Source organism: Mauremys reevesii, linkage group 3 (genome assembly GCF_016161935.1).
Source record: "Mauremys reevesii isolate NIE-2019 linkage group 3, ASM1616193v1, whole genome shotgun sequence".
Lineage (NCBI taxonomy): Eukaryota > Metazoa > Chordata > Testudines > Geoemydidae > Mauremys > Mauremys reevesii.
Window position 1 is genome coordinate 186,681,274 of NC_052625.1, and position 25,608 is coordinate 186,706,881.

Genomic DNA, 25,608 nt, shown 5'->3' on the forward strand with positions numbered 1-25,608 from the left:
CTCTCCATGTCTCAATCCAAAGCGGTTTTGCAGTGGAATAAACATCTCTGATCTAAGACAGCTGCCTGTAATCAAAGGCCGCCCATCAACACTAGACTGGGCCAAGATGCAATTGATAAATATATACTACTGACAATGAAAGAGGAGAGAGAATGTAAAGGAGTGTTTCCCCCATGGCCTCAGGCTGTGTGAATGGCAACAGTTTGCCCATTATTCATTTGATTTGTTTTTTAACACTTTTGACATCTAATCTTATCTGCTAATACCCAAGATTTAGTTACCAAGGTGAATTTTTCACACTAGGAGCACAGTGATTTGATTCAACCTTTTCTCCTCCCTCCCTCAGATCTATTTACTTTTCCTTTGTAGGTAAAAACAGTGACTAACCCATACCAAAAAAAAAAAAAAAAAAGAAGTCTACTTTTAACATTCGCCACTCCCCCAGTACACAATTTGTGAAAAATAATTTAAAATATTACACCGCCTGAAAAGGAAAGTTCTGACAATTGGGGGAGGGAGTTCGATTGAGGACAGACCTGAAAACAAATGGTTAACGAACATTCAGAACATATGTGAATAGTACATCCAGTCAGGCTTGCCTGTAAAATAACAATTTATTTTAATACTTAAAAACACAATCCAGTGATAAATGTCAATTACCAATAATCAGCATAAAGTGCCAAATAGCCATACAACTTTTTTAATAAACAAAACATATTGGAATGTCTCTTAGTTTTAATTTTTTGAATACACTGTTCAGAAAGCCAGCCTTTAAAATTCTCAGGTTGAGATTTATCCTGCCCACTCTCTCATCGGGACACACACAGACTTTAAAGTACCACTAAAACCACGTTGTGCATAGCATCAGTTTGATTTATTGCCATTATTCTTTCCTTTGGGTGTTTTTAAATAAGTCCACAAATTACAAACCATCTCCCAAGGCACTAGACCACAAAACAAAAACAAGATCTTCACTTAGTGTTGATGCTGCAGCTCTAAGCTCTATATGAGGCTTTTAGTGCATAGCAGACTTCACTTGAGATTTAGGTCACTTTGGAACATTTCTTTTTAAAAAGAAAACAACAACAGAAACAAACAAGTCTGCAAGTTGTTCTCCTGGTCTCAATGGTGCTGTAACAAGAAGCCAACGTTTCAGTTCTTAATTGTCTTCTGGATTTTTTTTGTTTCCTGAAGAGTTTAAGTAAGAAGCTTTATACAGTCAAAAAAAGTATAAAATAAAAAATGTAAAAAGTAATACCTTTGGAAGCTACGCTTTTGCTTTAAAAAAAAATGAAGATTCCTGTCCAATACGTGAGCACCACCTTTTGGCATAAAGTTTATCAAAGCCACACAAGACAACCAGTTCTCTTGCACTCTCCATATTATTAATATGTGTTTCAAAGGCAAAACAATATTTTAAGCCAGGATTTGGGAACCTTGTAATTAAAAAAAGAAGTTCAGTGCTCCCATCCTGGGTTTTTTTGTGTCTGTTCTGAATTTGGTATAAAGTCTGAAGGGGGATTTAGTTCATGGGTGTTGGAGGTTTCAGCATTTAAGTTTGGAAGGTTTAAGCTCCTTTACTTGCGTGTGCAGTGTCTTGTGGACAGCTAGAGTTCTGGACTGGCAAAAGCCTTTCCCACATTCTTGACACTTAAAAGGCTTTTCTTTAGAATGAATATACCTGGGGAGAGAGAATATAGATTTACAAATAGTGACAATTCAATCGGGTGACCTGTCAAAATCTGCCCCTTGTTTGTGGCCTACATCCCAAACTACTGCTGAGGCCCAAATATGAGATGCTGTGTATAACAAGAAGCCAGAATGGGGGACACAAGGGGAAAAAAATCAGGCAGGAAGCACACACCGTTATGGGAGTCATTCTTTTACTGTAAATACCTGGCTCTAATGGCCACTCTGTATTTCTGATTAAAATCACTTTCAAAAATAAAAAGGAAGGACCATCCCAAATTGCCTGCAAAGAAAGCAGACAGATGAGGGCATGGTCCTCTGCGGTGTACAGGGAAGGCAAGTAAACTGCTATAACGGATTCATCTGCCAAATCAAGAAGCCCCAATCACTTGGGACATTACTAAACTGTACAAAGCAGTAGACAGCCTGAGGTGACACCCCTGCATTTACAGGCCGAAAATGGTCTAGCTCACCTTTTTATTTGTGGTATAGGAGAGGGAGGGGCAGAGCCAAGCAAAGCCTATGGTTATAACCCCCCACCACCACCACCTATTAAAATGCTGGAGTTACCTGTGATCCCGCAGATGATCTTGCCTTCGGAAGGCTTTGTGGCAAATGTCACACGTGTAAGGCCTTTCATCGGTGTGGGTTCTTTCATGAATCAAAAGGTTATAGGACTTGGTGAAGTGTCTGCCACAGAATTTGCAGACGAATTCTTTCTTGGTTTTGGAAGGTAACCTCCCCCGGGTCGGTTTCTTCTCCGGGGAGAGCTTAGTTACCTCGAGCAAGGAGCCGAGCCCTGGAGGGGAGCTCTGGCTGTCCGCCTGGCCCAGTTTAGAGTGATCCTCTTGGGTGGCGGCCACAGCTAGGTTGGCAAAATCAAACCGGGGTTTGGCTTTGAGGGGCAGGCTGGTGGCTTCTTGCTTGGGCTGGATGACGTGTGGGAACAAAGGGAAGGCAGGCAGCTGGAACCTGGCGTCCACCAAGCTGGACACCCCGGGCACCTTGGAGAAGGACGAGCGAGGCAAATGCATGGCTGGGTAACCCAATGTCCACTGGTGCAGGTGAACGGCGTGCAGGGCGCTGAAGCCGTACAGGTTGGGCAGGTGGTCCGAGGGCACCGCGGGCAGCCCGTTGAACGCCTGGAGGAAGGAGTAGTTAGTGAGCTGCAGGGAAGGGTGAATGGGCACTGGGGCCGGCAGAGTCTTACTTCCCATGGTGGCCACTGGGGAGGAGGATCTGGGAGCAGGGAAGGCGAGTGTCTGGAAGAGAAAGAGAGACAAATTCATGCAACAGGGAGGCCACAGAGACAGGTCCGCCCCCACGCCTGCTGCTCCCCTTTTCTAGGGCTGGCTTCGGAGCCTCGGGCTGCTGGGCGCATCCCAGAGGCCGTGGCAGGCCATTGCTCGCGGTGGCTCTGGCGCTGTGCGCCTTGGCCGCTTCCCACAGCAGCCGTGCAAGCCCCAGGCTCACGGCACAGCTCTGCAGGTCGTTAGGAGCCCTTTCGTCTGCCCCCGCCCCGCCGCCAAGCCTGCTCCTAACACATCCCTCGGGAGCCCTGGCTCGCTGCAGCGCGGCCTCCTCCGCTTGGCGCACCGCTCGCTGGGGAGGCTGCGTGTAACTTCAGGCTCCTCGGCTGCACCGCGCACCCCCAGGCTACACCCCCAGCCACCCGGCTTGCTGGCGGGGACGTGCCAAGCCCTCCGCGGCAGCTCCCGCTGGGGTCAATGGCAGAGCCCTCGTGAGTCCCAGGGGACACCGTTTTTCCTGGCAACTCACAGGGTAAAAGAGTTAACACCACTAAAGCGCCTCGCTGCCGTATCCCGCCCAGAGGCGTGACAGGTCTCCCAGCCGAGCCCACCAAACCGTGACCTCCCACGGGAAGCAGAGCGCGAGGGTTTCACCCTCGCCAACTCCCAGCCCCTGCATCTGGGGAGCTGCGTCTCCCAGCGCTTCCCCGTAGCCCCTTCCAGTTCCAGCACCAGCCATTGAGCTGCCTCCTCCCGGCTGCTGCATGGGAACTCGGGCAAAGGCCGGGGCAGAGGTGCTGGAACAATGTGCATGGGGGGGGGGTGTGTGCTAAAAGCCATTAAACCAAATTGTAAACTCTGGAAGCGATGAAAACCCCTTCAAACCAGCACCCCAGGTCCAGCCCTTATGACTGGTGGGGGGGGGGTGTTTTTTGAAGGCTGATAATGGTAACTATTAAAGCCCTGCGCCCCGGTGTCAAGTCTGAATTTTCGTTTATGTTTCCTTTGGAAGGGGACGAGCTTGGTCGAGATCTTCGCTAATCAGGCTCGATGCTGGCTTAATAACCCCCCATTTTAAAACTAGGGGTGAGCAAGAGCCTTTCCACGGCCGCTTTGCAGGGCACTACAGCGCGTCTCCCGCGAGCGGTCAAGCCCACCGCAAGCGCTGCCCAGTTAGACCTGCGCTGCCCCATGCCACGCCAGCGATTTTCAGTCAGCTCTCCGCGCTGAACCCACAGGCAGACCGGCTCAATCGTTGCCGCGCTGCGGGGTCACACAACCTCTTGTTTGCGGGTTTGCACTGAGGCGGGGGGAGACCCAGCCTCGCCCGTGATACTACAAAGCCCGCCCCTCCGCTAAAGTCCGCTTAAAAACCCCATTGAAGTCAAGGGGAATTTGGGATGAGCCGGGGGTGTTTTCAAATCAGGGTCCCTCAGCCCGTCCCAGCCGGCCCGCTGCACTGCACCTCGGAAGGCAAAGGAAATATTGACGGAGAGAAAAACGTAGGTAACTGGGAAAATCTGACTCGTCCTGCAATCACAGTGATTGACACACGCACATCTCCTGCCAACCGTTTGGTAGGAGATGCCGCTCTCTGGGGGAAACAGCGGCAGGTTTTTTAAAGCTCGTCCCTCTTAAGTAACACATTTAGATTTTTTTTGGGGGGGGGGTTGCTCCCTCTTCTATGATTTGGTTCTCGATGTTTATTTCCCCAGCAACCAGTGACTGCCCAGAGCGTGTCTGCGGTGCTGCTAGTGTGGGGCCCTGGGGCTGGATTAATCATTTCTAACGCCAAACTGCCAGTTTCTCTGAGCATTTATCCAAAGCGATTCTCCCCCCGCCCCATGCCCGAAAGATGATGGATTTCAGATCGAGATGAAGGGACTTTTTATGACGTACTAAGGCCCCGTTTGGAGAAGGGTTTACAAACGAGCACCAGCTCGCTAGCTGTCTATGTAGACTCAGGTGCAAAGGAAGCCTGATGGCCGAAGAGTTCTAGATCCCAGGCAAACCAAAGATTTATATATGGATGCGATTAAACGGAAAATAGCCGTTGCAGAAGCTATGCTGGGGGTATGGGGCCAAGGCGGGAGATTATGAGGGGGGATTTTTTTCCCCTCTGAGCAGCCCCATCCTCTACCCCAAGGCCACCTTTCACACCGCTTTACGTAAATCAACCACAGGAAAGGAGACGCAAATCCTATAGGAATTCCATCGCAATGACCCAGAATAAAAGAGTGTGACATTTCCCCGAGATTTGCCTTTGCTAATTGGATACATTTTGTATAGCGGCTGATTAAAAAACCATACACGGTACTTCCCCCGTCCCATAACTGATCAGGGGCCAGTGGTACAACCTGCGTTTGAGATTTGTTCTTCAACCGCAGAAACAAACATGGTTTAGTTTTAAGATAGTGCCAGGTGTCTCCTTCTTGCGGTGCAAGTGTCTTGATCACTTATTTCAGGAACAAACTAAACTAAACATACAGCTGCCCATTCCGCCTAGATACCCGGACGATCTGGCTGTCACATCGGTTACAATTCTAAAACATTCTCCTGGCTAATTCTTATCTCTGAAACGTGTATCAAGCAACAGCAAACTCAACGAATATCGAGCCCAGAATTCTGGGGCCCTCCCCTCTTTTCATATCATATGTTTTATTTAAAAAAAAACAGAAATATAAAACACAAACCCACCAGACAGATTTAGGTAAAATCCTGTTTTACAAGGATGTCACATTTTTAAAGAAAATCGGTTTCAGTTTTCCAAACGAACACATGGGCAACGATTCTTTCAAACAAAAGGAAGTACAAAAACCGATTCATAATAGCATCCATTGTCCTAATGATGTTGTTTGCTAGAAGCAGTATTATATTTTTTTTTAAAGGAAGGGGCTCAGGGGGCGGGGCGTTCAGGTTGATACAGATTTGTTGGCATCCTTCCAGAAATGAAAGCTACACTTCTGCTCTGTACAGCTGGGGTAGTCAAAAATATAGATGAAGAGCAGCTTATTTCGCAGAGAAGTCTCTCTTAAGACATCAAAGGGAATGTGTATTTCTCTCTGCAGTACTTTTCTACTCGTTCCCTTCCCCACAGAGAGATCAATGTTTCTTTGATTTCGGTGTCACCTCTACCTTTAATTCTGCTTCATGTAAACAGATCGTTATCTTTTTTTTTTAAAAAAAGAGCCTGTGAGTTATTTGCTTGAATCGCTCCCACCCCCATCGCAATAAAACTGTACAGTTTTTAAACACCAGATTTGCTTACTGAGTAATTGAGAGCAAGCCACTTGTGTACTGACACAGGACTGAAACAAAACCCACTCTTGCCAAGATAAATTTACCCTGCAAAATAAGATCATAAACTTGAAAGACTACATCTGTCCCCAGCTTTCTTACCCTTTGTCCTATTTTGGAGATTTGGTCATGCTATTGTCTAATTGCCATTGTTTTACAATCACGGGAATCTTTACGTTCCAGATAAATTCAATCTAAATATTCTCCCCTATCTATAAATAAGAAAAAAATGTGAGCAAACTTGTTGGTAGTCTCTCGTGAATCGAAATTAAATTAATCTCACGGTAATCTTGTGGTTAGTCAGTCTTTCTACTTTTCACTTTGAATTATCTATTTCTGATGTGTCTTTTGAGAGGGATATTTGTTATATTAAATACTTGACTCATAAATAATGAGGTTTACTGATTAGTTCCACATGGGGGAATAGATGAAGTAAATTAGCTTGAAATGTTGCTTATTTTTACAAACATGATAAATTGGTGGTTATAAAACTTCAGATTCTTGGGGCTTTCGAGGGTGGGGAAATATCTAGAACTCCTGCCACAAGGCTCATCTGTCAAAAAACCACCCTGTTCCGAATGAACTATTTAAAATTTGTTAGCCAAATCCCTTCGATTAAACTGGAACGGTCTGCAGAATTTTATCAGAGTGCCAGGTAGCCAATATTTCCTTCAAGGCGACAGAATTTGTATCAGTTTAAACGAGAAAATTGACCTTATAATTTACCTGTGTTTCGGGAACTAGCTGCAAAGGGAATTGGGGCTGTAAATTGTGCTTTCGCTCTGCATTTGAGAGCGTGATGCTCTGGCGACTACAACTAGAGAATTTCGCGCAGATTTCTTCAGATTATTAATGGAGTGTGCAGAATCTATTAAGGAAGGTTTATTCGGGTCTAATTGAGCGTGGAGGAGTTAATTGCTTACATTAATGAGGACGGGAAGGACTAAATCAGCATATCTCTGCTAAATCCTTATAAAATCATCATTCACATTTTATCATGAAATCAGTGCTGACACGCCTTGCGGACCACCGTAGCGAATGCTGATTAATACAGGCATATGTTATACTCCAAAAAAAAAAATCCTGTTCACTACAGATTGCTCAATTTAAGTATTCAATGCAGCCTTTTAAACCACTCAGTCCTGATCCTCATAAGACAGCAATTATGGTGTTCTTACAGTGGAATTAAACATGCCAGTTTAACGTATTTTGCCTCCTTTCAAGCACAGCAGTGCTTAGGAATGCCCTCTGCTAGAAAGCATGCATGTGGGCTTCCTAGGGGTGTCATTTAATACACAAACCAGTTGAGCAATTAGAAAAATACCTGCGAGTGTAAACGTTTCATTTATTATATGATTAAACTGTTTTAAATACTTGCACCCACTTCACACGAGAGTCCGGAAGTCCCAGCCTTCCTCCCACGTTATGGAGCAAACAGTGCTCCGTAAATAATCGGTAATAGCAACTTTTTCTTCCATCCGCAACCCCCTTTCCCCTTAACTTCCCGAAAGAAGACAAGGACAGTTACTATTCCAATGCCTCCAGCTATGGCAGGCCAGGCTCCGCTAGGCCTCGGGCAATCAAACCGTGCAGGTTTTCGACTCATCTCCTGACACCACCGATCTTTAGATCTATGTATCCTGCGGTGTCACTCTGTTGTAGGAAGGTGACAGCATTATGCTGCACTAGCATCTTGATCAGGTCCCTACTTATGTTTTTACTGGGCTGGGTCCATTTTAAATTGGACCAACAGTGCACCTGCTTGGGGTCAGCAACCCCAAACACCTTTCTTGAGTTTATTTTCTTCTCCAACCTCAACAGCAATCTACAAAAGTTTTACAGAGTTCCCTCCTGACAGCCAGAAATAACAATAACAGTGAATAATCCTCACTTTTGCACTAACATTTGACAGAATGGCCTGGAAATAAGCGAGTTTCTCTCTGCACAGAACTTCCTCCGAACGGACGCAACACATCAGACTCATGTCAGTTCTGCTCTGTCTGAAAGAGGCGAATGCTGCCTGGTAACTAAAACGCGCAGAATTGCTTACACAACAATACATATCTAAACGCGCAAGTCTACACAGTTTAGGGCACTCGAGATTGCTGGGGACTGACTAACCCCGGGTTTCGCAGACTGCATGTCAGTTTCATCTCCGTTTAAAAGCATAGCTCGGCCGCACTGGGGAAGGAGGAGCTCCATATTAAATAGCAGCAAAATATCCAAGCACCCTGTAAAGACTTTCAGACAGGCTCCCCTCACCCCGCGCCCCCAAAGGAAAAAAAAAGTCCTTCTAACGACAGCAGATCTGTCCCTTCACCTGCACTGTCCGAGGCGGTTAGGGGACACTTTGGACTGATGTAGCCAACCACAGAGACTTGAGGGGGAAAAAACAAAAGGAGTTGTTGGTTTTTTATTTACCTAATCCCGATCTGTGCTCCACCGCTGGCAGAAGTGACAAGATCCGGGGCTAAATTGGAGCTGGTAAAAAAAGTTGGGCTAAGTTAGTGGCCCTGGTTGGGCTCTCTTTGCACAGCTCTTCCCCTCCCCCCCCCTCGCTCCTCCAGCTGGGTACAGACAGATCCTAGAGAGCAGAGGGAGCCAGGTGCTCCTGGGGATGGAGATGGTGAGAGTCTCTCTCCCTCCTCCTCCTCCTGCTGCTGCTGTATGTGGGTCTGAGGGCAGGCGCGCCTTGGAGAAGCTGAGCTCAGACTGGAGTGATCCCTTCCCTCCAGCCTCCTCCTTATTTCAACCCCCAACCGGACGCTGGGCATGCGCACTACGGGAGGAAAGTGTCTCGCTGAGAAGATCCAACTTTTCAACTCTCCGGCTTGTTACGGAGCGGCCAGATTCCAGCCCGCACGGCTCCCAGGGCATCTCCCTGCGGGCACCCGCCGCCCCGCGCCCGGGCACCCGCAGGCGAGCCGGACTCCGAAGCCACGCGTGGCAGGGGAGCTGCCCAGTCCTGGCAGTCCCCCGCCCCTGCCCCCCAGCGCAGCCCCTAAGCCGCGCTCACTTCACTCCCCTGTGCCCGGCTCAGCGGCAGGGTCCCCGCCGGGTCAGAACTCACAGATTGCCCCGGGGCCAGGATTTGGCCCCACTGGGATCTACTTCCCTGGCAGGATCCAGTGGATCCACGCTGCCCGGAGACCAGATTCCCTCTCCATACCCCCAGCTGGATCCATTCTCCAAACCCCACACGAGATCCACTCTCCATCTCCCGCACCACATACCAGTGAAGAATCCACTCGCGGATAAGACCCATTTAACCCGGGCTCAGCCTTCTCCCAGCATCCTTGGCAGGATCCACTCCCCATCACCGATTCACCGATCCAGCCCGCCTGACCCGGATCCACGCGCTCCATTCTCCATTGGAGAACTACTCCCTGGAACGAGCTTTCCACCCGGTGTGGAAACAGCCAGATCCCTAACCTTCGCCTGTGGTTTTGCCCCAGAATGGTGTGCATAACATTCACGTTTGAATCCGGGGTCAGGCAATTTAGACAAAGCAAAGTAGCCCTTGAAAGAAAGAGGTTCAACGTGTTTTATAATTAATCCTGGGGCCATAGCCCCCCTTGCTTATTTGTTTTTCTATTCATTCATCCGTTCACACTCTTTAGGTCTGTGAAGGAGAACATTGCCTGAGTATATTCTGTGATCCCGAAGAACAACGAGAGTAATATAATATGTGGGCGAAGACAGATTTGTCAGGGGAACATCGTTTTGTGCTCAGGGATCAGCGTGTTATTTGCATGCCTACCTTGTCACTGTCACTGTTACAATTACTTTGCAAGTCACAGCAGAAAGCCGGGTTGTTATATTGGGCGAGAAAATAAGTGATGAAAATGAATAGTTCGCGGACGAATATTCAGTATAATGAATATCAGCCACTTTGCGTTCCCATTTTCTCCAAAGCACAGCACAATTTTGAGGAGCACAGATCGCCTTCAGTTATAGGAAAAAAATATGTTTCAGGTTTTCTTCCACTTCTGTCGAAAATGAATGTCACTTCTAATGTGCAGGGGCAATGATGACAAGACAAGATCCCATCCCCTCTCTCTCTCAAAGCCAGCATTTTTATCAATATTCCTTGGCACAAAAATGTATGAAGTGTAATAATTTGGAAAGTGTTTTTAAATAAAGAACAACTAAGGTTGAATACTGTTGTTACTTAAAACAAATAAGATGCTTATCTCACCCCCATACAGCGGAATAAAATACATCACCAAAATGCATCTCCTTACGCTATTCCCAGATAAGAGGAACGCTTGTGTGTGTGTGTGTTTACATGGATTTTTAAAACAGAACCAAGCAAGCCTTCAATTTAGAAATAAATCACGTAAGCATCAAACGTTAATGATAAACAAATAATACCTGCAGATGCTCAGATGGAAAAAAAAACTAGCAAGGAGCATTTTTTTGAGGAGGAGGGAAATGGGTAATTAGTTATCCAAATCTAGTTTAAAATTAAAGTGGGTAGTGGGAATACAATTCCAGCGTTTAGTAGTATAACTGAGGTATGTTGTACGTGGATGATGCCTGGAGACTGTATTGTATTGTATTTATGCATTTCTTCAACATAAATATGTTTCGAATTGTCAAGCAACTGGCGTTTTAACTGACGCTTCAGGTTAACTGCCTCGTTAAGTGTATTTGTCTTAAATATCTGGTGTTTGAATTACAGAGGGGGAACTGGTCCAAAACTTTTACCCTCGATGATTTCTTTTATGGTATCCCTTGTTAATTTGCATTATGTCAACTTGCAACAGCAGGGAACATAATACCAGGAACGGGATACAAAGTCACCATTAACACTGACACGCGGGGAATCTACTCTCCTTTCCCAGCGAGTATCTGCTGTCGATTAGGAATGTTAGACTTTAAAGAGACTCGTAAAAAGAAAAGGCATCTGCTTCCAACGTTAACCACGTTGGTAGGAATTAGACGCGATTGTGACTGTTTCAAGAAGCTGAATTTTCCCTTGTCCCTGGTATCTCCCGGACGGGGGGTAGGATGCTGAATCTGACCATGACTCCAGTTCCCAAAGACTGGCCAACCCGAGAAGCCAAGGATGCAGTACCAATTTCTGTTCCCACTTACACCGGTGTAAACCCGCAGTAATTGACGCGGCTTTACTTCGGAGTCACTCCTGGGTAATGGAGAGCAGAAGTTGGCTCGATGAAACAATCTTTTGACGCTTTTAAAAAAAATCCCATATCAGAGTATGATTTGAATTTCTATCACACCTGGATTTTTTATTCAGTTTTATTCAGACAACCCCGATGGCAGATTTGTTTTAGTCACACACAGAACAACACCCGCCCACGAATCTATTGAATATACACTTCAAAGCAAATCAGCTCCCCTTAGATTGCTGAAACTGACTAGCGTAGGTAGGTATTAAAAAGGATTCTTTGTCTGATTGAAGGACCCGCAGTATGAATTCGAGGGAGCTAGAGCAAGGAGGTTTATTTTTTTTAATATTTATATTTTTAAGTGCTATATATTCTGATGCAGGCATTTTCCTGTTCCCTTCCTTTAGCTAGGGGTATTCTGTACTCACTTAACCTTATTAAAATGACGATTTCGGGCCCGATCCTGCAGTCATTTGCCGGCAAAACGTTGAGGGGCTTCTCTGAGAGTTCCCTAGCAAAGGATGAAACCGCGCTTACCAATGTGACATATTTTGTGTAAGAGAAACATTCAAATAATTTCTTAGCGCCAGCTCCAGGCGCCTTGAAGGGATCCCAATGAGCAGGGCGGCTTTTAAAGGACTATTTTACAGGCTAGTGCTCGAGAGCGACTTGTCTCTGCAAAGAGCAATAGGTGCCTCGCTACTCGATGCTGTTTCTGCTGGTTAGATGGCGGAACAGGGCAGTCCCGAACCCTGTGGGGGAAAGGAGGCTGTGTTGGATGAACAGCAGAGTTACGAATTTCCCTGCCCCTGGAACTCTCTGCAAACTTCAAGAAGTGGGAGGGGGGGATCCGCTCTGGATTCATTCATGAAAAAGACACAGGGAACCGGGAGAAAAGGAGAGGCTCAGGTGCGTTACACTACAGTTTCGAAACCCACCATTCAATGTGCCACCCCGAACAGAAGCAGAAACAGCGGAGGCACTGGCGCACGCTGGCTTGAATTCTTCTTTTCACTTTGCCCGCAACATCGGATTGTTCGCAGTGAAGCGACAGGTCGGCGCAGCACGGCTGCCTGCACCTGGGATGATCCTGGCTCGGAACTCGGTGGAAGACCCAGCCGGACTTTCTACAATGGGCTGCCTCCAAACAGATCATCGCCATTAAACACTAAGGATGCTGAAAAAGCAAGAGGTATCATTACACACGCAAAGAAGGTCTGGGCTATGATTGTCACGATACCTTTCATTTTTGGCACCGGCGTATACAAGCAAAACCCTCACTGACTGCAGGGATCGGGTCCATTTTACTCTCAAAACAGATTCCCACAACAAGCTACATGCCACCAGAAACAGAGTAAGGCAGGTTCGTCTTTTATTTACACCTTTGTAAACCCGGACTCTCTCCATTTCAGTAAATGGAGTGACTCCGGATTTACACTGGTGTAACTGAAAGCAGAATCTGGCTGAAACTATTCAGAATCGAGAAAGTTTTTTGGCGTTTACTCATTTCAAAATTCTGAATATTCGTTTTAAAGTAGACCTGAAACCCTCAAATCTATCAGTCAATTTGTTATTCTAATCATTCCAATAGCTACAAACGACAATAACCACAAATCAACAAGAAGCTATGTGTAGTCCAAAGAAGGTGAAAAATATTCAAGAAAATATTTGAAAAAAATGTGAGGAAAAATCATCAACGTTTCAAAACTTGGTGGGAAATCAAGAAAATAATTTAATTTTTGGTGTAAAACTTTGTCAACATTTTGAAATTTTCAAACTTGCAACGACCTCTGGGGTTCACTGCAAATAACGGCAAAGCTTTGGAGCATCTTATTCTTGTTAGCAAGTCTATGACTTTGGGCAACTTGTTTGTTAGATTTTTTTAGCCCATTTTTTTTCAAAAAAAATTATTGTTGTCTTTTGACTAATGGGCTACTATTGTTGCTTAGGTTGCCCTGGGGTCATAAGTAGACTCCTTATTAAAGTCAGGAGGGTATCTGCTTAAAATCTGATATGGCATGATATGATCCTCACTTTACCCTTCCACATTGTGTCCTAATCACCACTCTAACGAGGCGTATCTCTACCAGCTCCCTTTTAAAGTTTTAATCCCACTAAGAATACAAATCCAGAATTATAAATCTATAATTTAATAGATTTATAATTTTTCATCCTAACATCCAAAAAAAGTTTACAAGCAATTAATTAAATGCAGGCTCTTCCCCTCTTTGCAGCGATGTGAAGTCAATTGTGTAAATGATTCCATTTTTAACATCCAGCCCCTGCAGATCAGTGTTAATGCTGCAGTGATACTTCTCACCCTGCTACAGTTAGAGTCAGCATTTCCATTATAATTTCCTATTTTCAAGAGTTTTAACAGTGGTCATAAAAATTCAATCCAGGCTCAAACTTGGCATCCTAGGCTCCTCCCAGGAGTCATTTCTTTTTGTTGTATTTGAAAGAGGAAACCATTTATCTGTTTTTACATTACAACGGTGCAACCAAAGGAAGCGAATGCAGGGTTTGCAGAACAGTTTTGTAGTTTATAACTCTCATTTTTATTCAGCTGTATGGTATCTGCCATGGATGTGAAAAGCAAAGAATTAATAACATATGAATATAATCAGATTACATAGAATCCAGAATCCATATTCAGGACCAGTAATATAAAAATAATGTTTATCATTCTAAAATGCCTTCTTTTCTAAACTCATTAATTAGTAATTGATTCACAATGTGAACTGATGCTTTGAATAAACTGATCAAGTCATTATATTGAGGCAGTTACTCTGCGTAGTTACATCTATGCAGATGTTTAGAATGCAGATTTGGGGGAGGGGGTTGGGTCTATCCTCTGTCTCTCCCCCTGCCCCCCCATGCATATTGTAAGTAGGGCAGTCAAATGAGCTGTGGATTTAGGTGTCCCTTAGTATTCATTTACATGATGGATTGTAATGGTTCAGTAGTTCCTTTGGAACCATTATATTTTATCAGGTCAAAAAACAGCTTTCAAGAAAGAATTCCCTAAATACAAGGGTGGCTGAACTGAATCATATACGTTACTTATACATCTATGTAATTTCCATAGCTATGGAAACTACACAGTGCTACAAGTAACATTGTGCAGCATGAAGGTTTTAGTGGCATGAGATAGGGATGGGCAAAGACCTGAGTGAGTTGTACAACTCAGTGGAATGCCAATGAAGCATTGATCTCACATATCACTGATCTCACATATCACATATCTACAAATGCCACATATTTTGCAGAAAACTGGGAATCTCTCTAGTGGTATAAAGCATTCATTTCTTCTAACCTCGACAGGTCACGAGGTACCATTTCTCTGCAGTTTGTGGCATAGATACACCTATCACACCTGTATGGATATACAGATAGGTGCAGTTATACCATTCTATAACATGTTATAGCATTTAGTGTCAATGTCTTTTTGTGCAGGTGTGTGCACACACACATAGTCCTCTGTTAACTCTACCCTTTCAGGGAAGAGAAAGTATCTTTTTTCTGTCTTTGTAAAGTGGAGTGGAAATTGAAAAGACTATATACCTATTTGGTAATATGAATCATTATCCTGAGTAATAATGAATGAAGGGCTTTGGAGTCCTTTGGAAAAAAAGGCACCTTTTGGTTGTTGTGGACTGCGACCTAATGATTAAAAAAAGGAATGGGAATCTGGATTCTGATGTTAATTTTCCCACTATGGCATTGATTAACAGTGACCTGGGGCCTATGATTTAGAGCTGATACAGCACCGATTAGAGTCAGTGGAAACTCACCCACTGATTTCAGGGAGCATTGGATTTGTACTATGATTTACATGTCTTTAACAAATATGTATAATAATATTTACCTAGCTCAGAAGAGTGCTGTGAAGACTGATAAATTGATAAGGCTAAACCTGTACAAGGTAGTTGGTCAGAACAACATGTATGTGGATGAGTTTATATTAAGCCTCGTCCACACCAGCAAGTCAAAGCTGTAATTCACCATCTGAGCAGCTTCAATGGAGTTAGCAATGGTAGAAGCAGTAGTGCAGACAGGACCCAAGTGTATTTACTCAAGTGCTTATACTGTCTTCATCACTGTAGTATCTGAATGCCTGACAGTAGCTTACTGACTGATATGACTAACATCTGTCATGTGTAGGTCATTCTCTCTCACACCCTCTCCCCAAGGGGAGCATTGTGGAATTGAGAGTTTTGATAGGGTTTTGTTTTTGTTTTTAATGTACACTGCTCAGTGTTTATGTTAGAGAAGCCAGCTTCAAAAAGTATGCCCTGCACTTGGAGCGGAAGGTGATGAGGTCTGCGATGGTCCTTAGTTCCTGGGGGGAGTTCATTGCACAGGCTCAGAGCAGCCCTTGAGAAAGCTCTGTCACCTGCACAGATCAGCTTGACTCTTATGGTAAAATGTTTCACTGTGCCTGAGGAGCGGAGTTGTTGACCACAGTCCTCATCTAGTACCACACTGCACACTGCAGCTGCATCTACAGAGCTGCAATTGCCCAGCAGTCACCTGCATTGGTGATAGCAGTGGGCAAACGTATAGTGTAGAGACAGTTTTTATGAATGTCTCCAGTCCTCTGATCTCAGCCATGATCCCTTTCCTCCATAGCACAGTGACCATAGCAGTAGGGATCGGGTTTTGTACTGTTCTCTCATTTAAGCAGACTGTTGCTTCAGCTGCATGACTCTATACCAGCTCTGTGATTTGACCCTGCTCCCACAGGAGTCAATGTGACCTGGCAGCAGTATCTAGCCAATGGTGCACAACTTCACTGTACATATTTTTGCATGGCCCATAAGTTAGTGGAGATTCAGTTCCTTTCAACCTTGCAGGAAAGGTTTTAATATTAGCACAAAGTTTTATTATAATTAATACACATAAATGTATAATGCTTGGTCAGATTTATTCCACTGGCTCAAGGAAATAGTTATGGCTAACTGGGCAAATACTTTATTGTACAAATCTTCCCTAAAGAAAGGCTTATGGGGAATGCAGGTAAGGCCTATGTATTTTAATTCTATACATAATCATCCAAAATGTCTTTCCTGGTTTCAACAGATTCTGACTATATACCTGCACAGTAGACAAAAAGGGAATGTCTATGATTTTTAATTTTTTTAAGCTTTAATTTTATAAAAAGAAATGCACTTACACTGAAAACTACATGGGAATAAAGCCAAGAGATCCGCTGAAACTCACAGGACAAAGAGAAAGGGACGTGTTGAGTCAGAAAGACCATTATACCATGTTATGCTGAAGTGTTGCAAATAAAGGTCATCTATCAGGGAATATCTCCTGCCATCAGGCGTTCTTCAATACCAAAGAAGCCATAATATCTATGCCCAAGGGAGAGGTTAAGTATAGACAGAGGTTCAGCCCTAACGGAGAATTCCTTGCTATTTGTGGTTTAAGGTCAGCCCCTCTAGGTTATTTTTAGACAGATTTTGTGTATAAATCTGTAAGAGTATTACAGCTAGGGCATTACTGTACAGAATGGGATCATAACATCATTTCTGCAGTCACAATACTGAAGAAAACTCGCCACCTTCTGGTCACAGAATTACTAGTTTCATACATTTCCAGACAATATTTGATAAATTAATTTTATTACCTTTCACAGAATTCATATTTCACATTTCTGCCCCATTTAAAACATTAGCTCTGACCCGTTTGGTCCATTCTTATTTTAAAAGCCCCGATTTCCTACTAAAAATCACAAAGTGACTGTACTCTGCCCTGGGATTTTTAAAAAAAATATCTAATTTTCAGCATGAATAATTGCCTCCTGAGGTTTATTTTTTGCATGAGTGAGTTTTGCTGTATATTTCACTATTATTAATCATCATCATTATTATTATTATTTCATGTTTTAGTGTCTTATCCCAGAAGCCATCTCCTGTTGTTGCTACGTAGTGAGAAAATGCACCATGAGTCTTTGTGATTTCTATAGTGATGGTAGGTTTTTCACAGACCAAATATTAAGTAATGACTGGAGGCACTAATGTTTTATTAGAAGTATTTTTCATTCCTGAAATGATAACGAAAGTGCCTAATATTTTTAATGTAACCATATTTTGGCTAACTTTTCCTTGTGTAGACTGGTGAGTGAGCAACACTAAGTGACATTAGACAGTCAGAACATAGATATTACAGATTTTTAAAAAATCAAACAAGAGAGTAAGGTAAATAAGTTATTATGCTACTTTTCTTTCCAAGGGTTGGATCAAGATCCTATTGAAGTCAATGAGAATCTTCCCATTGACTTCAATGGGCTTTAGCTCAGTCCTTTAATCAATAATCCCAACCCACAAGTGTATACATTCTTCTTCATTAACCTTGGGTTTAAAATTTATTGGGGTTGATTAAGACTAAATGTGCCATGGAGAGAACAAGATTTCAGGGCCACCATAAAAGAATATTTTACCCTTCCCAGAAGAGAATTTATTCTGATAAACGACAGAGGAAGCAAGAAGGGTTGAAATAATCCTTCATTTGATATTAATCATCAAAGCAGAGATCTGAAATTGGGAAGAAATGTGCAGGGTACTGGCCACAAATAAATCAAATCTGGGGTAGAAAGAAAAGTTGTGGAAATGAGTAGCCACACAAGGCCATTATTATTTCATAAAGCAAATGACAGAAAGAAGAAAATGGTAGGCACTCCAAAATGGGCTACAGTGCTTGCTGGAAAGGAGATAAAGGGAAGACGGGAGTCTTTAAAAACACAGTGGGCCAAATTTTCATTTACACTAAGTCCACTTTGTACTTGTATTGGCCCCTTTACACTGGCCCAACTTGTCTTGAAAGAAGATTGGTGAAACACAAGGGAAGTGATGTAGGAAACAGAAAATAAAAGGAAAATAAAAAAGATTAGGTAAATCTATCACACACTTTAGACATGATAGATGGGAAATCAAACCAGTTAATATTAGCTTGGAGAGTCAGAGGAAATAAGGACTGTCAATAAGTTCTTTCAGTGAAAGAGAGAATGATGGGGAAAATAGGACTACTGCAAAATAAAATAGGTGCTGAAGTAAGAGAACACCAATATAGCTATTTCTGTTCAGTTCTCAGTCAAAAGGATAATCAGAGAACCTTGTGCAGGAAGCAGCAAAAATGCAATTGGGTAAGCTATCAACAACGGGTAACCAAAGAGATGGTGAATATATGTGACAAAAAATTCATTACCCTGCCTAAAAGAGATGTCGCATAAGGCTGTGAATCAGGAGTCCTCAGTTTTATTCTCTGGTCTGCCACTGAAATTCTCAGTGGTCTTGAGCAAGTCACTTAATCCATCTGCATTGGCTTCCTCATCTATAAAATAAAATAAATAATATTAATAATATCCAGCTCTTAACTAGCACTTTTCAGTTGTAGAACTCAAAGCTCTTTACAGAGGAGGTCAGTATGAGGCTAATAATACCCATTCACTTAATTGACAGGGGAGATGTGAAGATTAACATTCAGTAATACATTTCATCCAGCTGTAAAGAACTTCCAGCAATCCTGCCTTTTCCAGCAGCTTAAGACAGCAGTTCCTGTGGGTTGGCACTGTATTCAAGCCTTGTTTAGAAATAAAGTTATTCTAGCTTTCCATCTCAGTCAGTCACATGACAGGAAGTGGGAGCTCTGGCAGACACATTTGTTCAAGTGGCCAGCAGTGAGGCCGAAGCCATCATACAGTGGATATGCGTTTCAGGAAACACAGCATCCGCATCTTTATTGGCAGAACTGGTAGCTGAGTTACATGTCTTTTGTAGGAGGTGTGTTATGAGGATACTTCCACTTATACCAAAGACAGCTCATCACAGAGATGACAGAAAGGGGGAACCAAGCAATGTAATGAGTGTTTCTATGTTTGTAAACCATTGTGCTATCTGTAGGGCAGACTGTGGCCAGCTCCTGTATTGATGCACAAATTGGTGAATGTGTAAGGGGCTTTACTCTTTCATAACCATGTGCTATGGCTGGCCACAGTTGTTCTTCCTAACTAGCGTAGCTTAGCAGCACCGGCTAGCCCAGAATAGGTGCAATGAAGAGGAGCAGGGATGAGATGGGGCGACGTTCCTCTCCCTGCCCAGACAGCTGGACAGCCAGGGGTCTGTGATGTACACACTTAGCACGTGTAGTTTCCCTGGGTACCTGGGAGATTGATGAGGCATTGCCACGATGCTTTCCAAAGCTCCCACTGGGGCGATGAAGCTCAGTACACCCCTCAGTGCAGGCTAAGACCTGAAAGAGCCAACTAAGTACAGGAGTTGGCAATATATGGCCAGAACAGCAGCCACTGGGGACTTGTGAAAGTGCAAAGATATTTGTTCAAGAGTTGAGGGACACAATGTTTGCATTTAGACTGTGTTCCCTCCCTGCTGTTCACTTATACAGGTAGGCCTGACTAGCAAAAGACATAGTGAAACACAAAACTGTTCTGAGATATGCTGTGCTATATCTGCGCGGTTAAGATCCAAGACCTCAGGCTTTGTTATTTTCATCTTCCTTTTAATTTATTATAAGCAATTTTGTTGCTGCTGAAGCAACCCCAGATAGACACATTCCGTCATTGTGCACCACAGCACATACAGTCTGGCTGTGACCAGACCACGTGGGTCTATTCCCTCTTGAATGAGGCCTTCTTAAATCTTCCAACTCCCTCTGCTCAGCTGGTCTGATTGGGCCTATTGAGGTTGAGGTGAGGGTGAAATAAAAAGGGTTGTGACCTTCACAATTGATATCCCTTTTGGTGATGGCTGCTCTTAAGAGTCCATCTCTTTTTCTGAAATCAAGACAAAGACCACAAAAGTCTCCAGGCCATTGTTTCTGGACTGGTCATATTCCCCTTTGGGAATCTGTAGCATCTTTCAGTAATGTAAAAATCTTATTTAATGTTCATGTGGAGCAGCAGAGGGATAGTTCTAACTACATGGCCATTTGCAACTGGATCCTCCCAGCCAAATGAGAAACCCAAGGTCCAGATGATTTTAACTGTGGCTTAATTTTGAATGTTTTCCATTTGCTTTTCCAAGAAAGAAACACCTTGAGTGCCAGTGACCATAAAACCTGACTTCCCTTGGTCACGGTCTCATAGGATTGTCTTCTCCATCTCACCTCTCTATCTTTGTCTCAAGCCTTTCAATTTTTTCCACAGAAAAGTTTCTTAACTTATGGTCTGATTCTGCAGCATCTGCTCTTTCTCACTTCCTTTATACACTTGTAAAAGATTGTAGGTCAGATGTGACCAGAAATAGGTAATCTATTCATAGGAAACAATTTATTTAGCCTTTTAGCCTTTGGTAAATTATCTACAGAAGGATAATTTTCTAATTTGATTCCCAGATTTTAGATTTGAAGACCAGAGGGGACCATTAGATCATTGTGCCTGATCTCATATATAACACAAACCATAGAATTTCACTCAGTTATTCCTGTCTTGAGCCTCTTTCTAATTTATTTTTATTTTAAATTATTTGATGATGGCTTATGCAAACGTTGCTCGCAAACCATTTACAGTGATGATTGCTTTAAGTATTCATTTATTCATAATTTGCTGTTTGTGCTATTCTTACTCATCTAGCTCCCATGGAATTGTCCTGTTCTCTGCCTGGATAAATTCCACCTACATTCAGGATGGCCATGTAAGCTCTTCTGGACATACATATTTGTGTGAAGATTCACAGCACTTTCCCTTCCAAAAAATTTCTTGCACACAAAATTTCACTCCCCAAAATGCTTGCGGGGAAAAAAGTGAATAAGAGGGAGGTTTCCAATATGATCAATGCAAATTAAAGATCTTGATTAGAAGAAATATTTACAAATGCTATTTTGCACTATTCAGCCAGCCTTGTGTGCCAACAGAGTCTTTCAAGAAAGCATTTCCGCTGAATCTCAAAGGCTTGATGAAGATGCTCGCTTTTGATTCAGATTGGACTGGAACTCTACACATGCGCAGGATCTGCAGACAGATGCCCTCATATTTTGAACCTTCAATGCACAGAGGGCTTATCTGGTCCAAAGAAAACAGATGGAGCACAGAAATTAGCCAGTAGGGTATTAATTATTATTAGTTGTATTGTTTGTTTTTGTTTAATTTTCACTGCCAAGAGGGCAATTGCTGGTGACTTAACCTGTCTTCCTGATGAAGTAGCGCAGAAATCAGCAGGTGACTGCTCTTATTCTCTCCCCTATCACCTACCCACAACACTCCTCTTGTGTTATTCACTTTGCTCTTGGGTTATTTGTCCACTTCCTCGCACTGCCAGCGGTCTGCAAACCTGACCTGGAGGAGGGGAAAAGGATAGCTCCCTCCTTTGCCCATTCAGTTCTTGGCCTTTGCTTAGGCTGCCCTCAAGCTTGCCAGGTAGAATCAGTAATGGCAGGTGTAGTTTTTGCCATGCAAAACCCTGCCTAGTAAGAACTGGCCTGACACCCCCAAATCCATTGATTACATGACTAGTTAAGTGAAGGTGATGTTATGATTCAGTGATTTCTGTTTGTCACGGTTCAGGGCAACTGTAACTCTATTTCCCCTCAGTGGCCCAGCAAGTGCACTTACTCTCGGCTTCCAGCTCCCCAGCCATTGCCTTTCTGGGTGGAAACCTGAATCTCTCTCCCTTCTGACTGTGGTATTCCCAGGTTCCCATTGGCGCTGACACCAGGGCTGGAGCACCCACGGAAAAAAATTGTGGGTGCTCAGCACCCACTGTTGGGCCCTGCCAATCAGCTCCTCCCCATCCCTCCCCCCAGCTCTTCCCGCCTGCTGCTGATCAGCTGTTCAGTGATGGGCAGGAGGGGAGGAGCGGGGGCAGGAAGAGGTGGAGTGAGGGTGAGGCACGCTCAGGGGAGGGGGAAGAATAGGGCAGGGTGGGGCAGGAAGAGGTGGGGTGGGGCCTTGGGGGAGGGGTGGAGTGGAGTGGGGCCTGGGGCAGAGCGGGGTTCAAACATCCCCACGGCAATCAGAAAGTCGGCACCAGTGCCCTTCACTGTGTATTTCCCAGCTCAGACAGGTTGCCCAAGGACACCTGCTTGCTTTCTCTTCAGAGACTGATACAGAGTGATTGTCAACAAATATGAGTTACCACGCAGCACTTCCTATGCAAGCCTACTTTAGTCTTAGGGTAAAAAAGCAATAAAGAGTAAACATATTCAAAACAACACAAGAACCTACACACATGCTCATAAGTACACCCTGACATGGATTCTGTCAGATCCATCCTTCCAAACCTACCCTCAGGATTTGGGCCCTTCATAGACCAGGGGTCCTGTCTATTTGCTGGATCAGGAAATTTAAAATCAGGATATTTATCCAAAAGTCTTTTCTTTGTCTCTTGGTTGTTGGAGAATCCAATTTGAACTAGAATATATGTACCCCTCCAGGGGGTAGCTTCAAAGGCTGATAATGGAGGAAGTTCATTACCATCCCTATCTCTACTAGAGAAGGTAGATACAGTATGCCTACACCACATATACAATTGCATTTTTAATACAATGTACCTCAAAGATATTAATCCAAATTCAATAAATTTTAACTTAATTGAAACATGTTTATCTTAATTCCATAAGGTTTGGTCAGGACATCACAGGATATTGTGTCTATTACACTGTTGACTATATTTTTTCAAATAGCTTATGAACTTGTTAGTTCATTTTGAGTTTTATTGAAGATGAATCACTTAAAGAGGTTTCCTTTTTGGCGAGTATTGCCACTGTTATTAATTCAGCACAAAACCCAAGCTCATCAGTATAAGTGCAGTGTTTACATGCAGGATTCATTCTTCAAAAGGGAAAAAAAATCATATGTCTCTCTGGCTTGGGGACTCTAGGCACACACTCCAGATGAAGAACCCATGTCTGATATACTTCTTGACAGTAGAAACCATGCAGTCCAATTGCCTAGGTGTTCTAGTGATTATTTAGTCCTGCCTTGAGTGCAGGGGACTGGACTAGATGACCTACTGAGGTCCCTTCCAGTCCTATGCTTCTGTGATTCTAGGTCCTCAAATTGACCTATGCCTCTCCCAAGTCTCTCCAGTAGCTGTTCCATGCTTTCAAAGTTCCACTAAAGCTATGAATTCAGACCTGCTGGTTTACTGGTTCCCTCTTCAGGTGTACGTGACAGAGTAAGCAAGTGCCATGCAGACTCTGCAGAGGGATTTCTAAACACACACACTTTACTCATAGAGAAAGCACAAGAGATATACAGTTCTACAGGAAAGTAACAAAACCTGTATGCAAATCCCTTCATTCAGTGCCTCAGGGTATGGCTACACTTACAGCTGTACAGCGCTGGGAGTTACAGCTGTCTTCGTACAGCTGTGTAGGGAAAGCACTGGTGTGTGGCCACACTCACAGCTACCAGTGCTGCAGTGTGGCCACATTTGCAGCATTTGCAACACTGTTGAGAGTGATGCATTATGGGCAGCTATCCCAGCATTCAAGTGTCTGCAACGTGCTTTTCAAAAGAGGGGGGTGGGGTGGAGTGTGACAGGGAGCGGGGGAGAGAGAGAGAGTGGATTTTTGGGAGCTGAACATTTCCTCGACCCCTCATTCACTGTTAACTGCAAATAGCCTGCAGACCAGATAAGCAGCTGCTCCAACGGACTCCCTTTCTCTCCCCCCGCCCCCTGCTGTTTCTCTCCTCAAGCAAACATTCATCCCCCCTGCCTGCCTCATTCACAGCAAGGTAGTGGGTTATCTCAATTAATTGTTCACAGTCAGTTACAGATTGATCACAGCAAACAAGAGCTGTGTTTGTTTTTTAGATAAGCAGCTCCCGGAGCCCCGAGTTCACAACAAAACAAAGAGAGGCATCACAACAAAACAAAGAGAGGCATCATAGCAAAACAAAGAGAGTAATTTAGTTAAAAGCATCCTGGGATATCTCCTAATACCCTGGAGGCCAATAACAGCGCTGGTGTGTGGCCACACTTGACGAGCAGCGCTGCATCACCAGCGCTGCACTCGTTATACCCCAAGCAGACCAGGTGTACAGCCAGCGCTGCAGGCAGGGAGTTGCAGCGCTGGATGTGCCCTGCAGGTGTGGATAGTTACTAAGTTGCAGCGCTGTAACGCCTCCACCAGCGCTGCAACTCTCCAGTGTAGCCAAGCCCTAAGAGTCCTCTGGATGTCCTTTCAGGGTCCCAAGACCCTCCTCTCCTCCTGCTGCTCAGTCTTGCCTTCTTCTTCAGGTCATCAAGAGAGAGCTACTCAGAGCAGACCTTGCTCTTTTATAACTTCCAGGCCCCTCTGTTATGCGACCCACCTGGTCAGTCTCAAAGCCTCCTCTGGTGATCTAGGCCCCCTGTCAGTTGATCCATTGCTTGATTACTGTCCACCTAAAAGCCAGACTGGAAAAACTGGTTTCTTGTAGCTTGGTCACCCTCTTTAGCATACCCATTGTATTGCCATGGCAAAATATTTCAAGTGTCGTTACCACTGATCAGTCTACATTGTTCACCCTCTGTCAACACCCCTTGGAATTCCAGTCCAAAATCGACGCAAAAAGACAACAGAGAAGGTACAGGACAGTCTCACAACCCAAATGGCACTCAGAAAACAAAACTAAGTTTACAGTTTGACACAGATACACTCAGATATACACTAAACTGTCACACCAGCGCAGGCATCATCTGGCACAGAAATTGGGGGAAAGCATCTTATTCTTCCCAAAGATTTGGGCAGCTTGGGAGCTAGTTCAACCCTGAGGGCTACCCTTACTTCTGCTCCTATTGCAATGGCCTCTGTAGGCCATTGCAGGGATGCAGAATCCCTGGGACACAGTATCATCATAGCCATTCTCTCTCCCTTCTCTAGACTGCCTATTACAGAATGTCCCCTGCATTGGGGACTTCTGCTGAGGTGAAGCAGAGCTGGAGGAACTGTCTCTTTGTCTGGTGGGAGGGCCAAGGAGAATTTATGAGGAGGGTTATGTAACTCCTTTGTAACCACTGTGTGCCAGCTGAAGTGACTGCATTACCAGTTGAATTTTCTCCATAGTATATATCTGAAGGGGCAAATTCTTCCTGGGTGTGAATGTGGATGGGAACAGAGAAGAGCATAAGCAACGTTCCCCAGACAATTGTGAACATACCCAGGATGGTGGCAAGAATCCTGGTGCTTGTGCACTCCAAGTACATGTATCAAAGGAATCATTATGCTGTTTGTGGTGTGAAGCACCCAGAGGTGATGATGAGGGAGCAGAGCAATGGTTCTTCCCTCTT

At 44.1% G+C, this 25,608-nt stretch overlaps 1 protein-coding gene across 7 annotated transcripts; it reads right to left on the reverse strand.

Annotated features, from left to right (window-relative positions):
* Positions 1-518: 518 nt before the first annotated feature.
* OSR1 (odd-skipped related transcription factor 1) lies at positions 519-9,488 on the reverse strand. 7 transcript variants are annotated; one of them, XM_039528625.1, is made up of 4 exons: positions 9,470-9,488; positions 8,658-8,717; positions 2,260-2,951; positions 520-1,681 (listed from the first exon to the last, which is right to left on the reverse strand). In XM_039528625.1, the coding sequence occupies exons 3-4, from the start codon at positions 2,904-2,906 to the stop codon at positions 1,546-1,548; spliced, it is 783 nt and encodes a 260-aa protein (XP_039384559.1). In that variant the 5' UTR covers positions 2,907-2,951; positions 8,658-8,717; positions 9,470-9,488; the 3' UTR covers positions 520-1,545. The 7 variants fall into 7 exon arrangements, with proteins under 7 accessions (XP_039384555.1, XP_039384561.1, XP_039384560.1 ...); XM_039528624.1 differs by lacking the exon at positions 9,470-9,488 and adding an exon at positions 8,816-8,962; XM_039528621.1 differs by lacking the exons at positions 8,658-8,717; positions 9,470-9,488 and adding an exon at positions 7,765-7,868 and having other exon boundaries at positions 519-1,681.
* Positions 9,489-25,608: the final 16,120 nt, after the last annotated feature.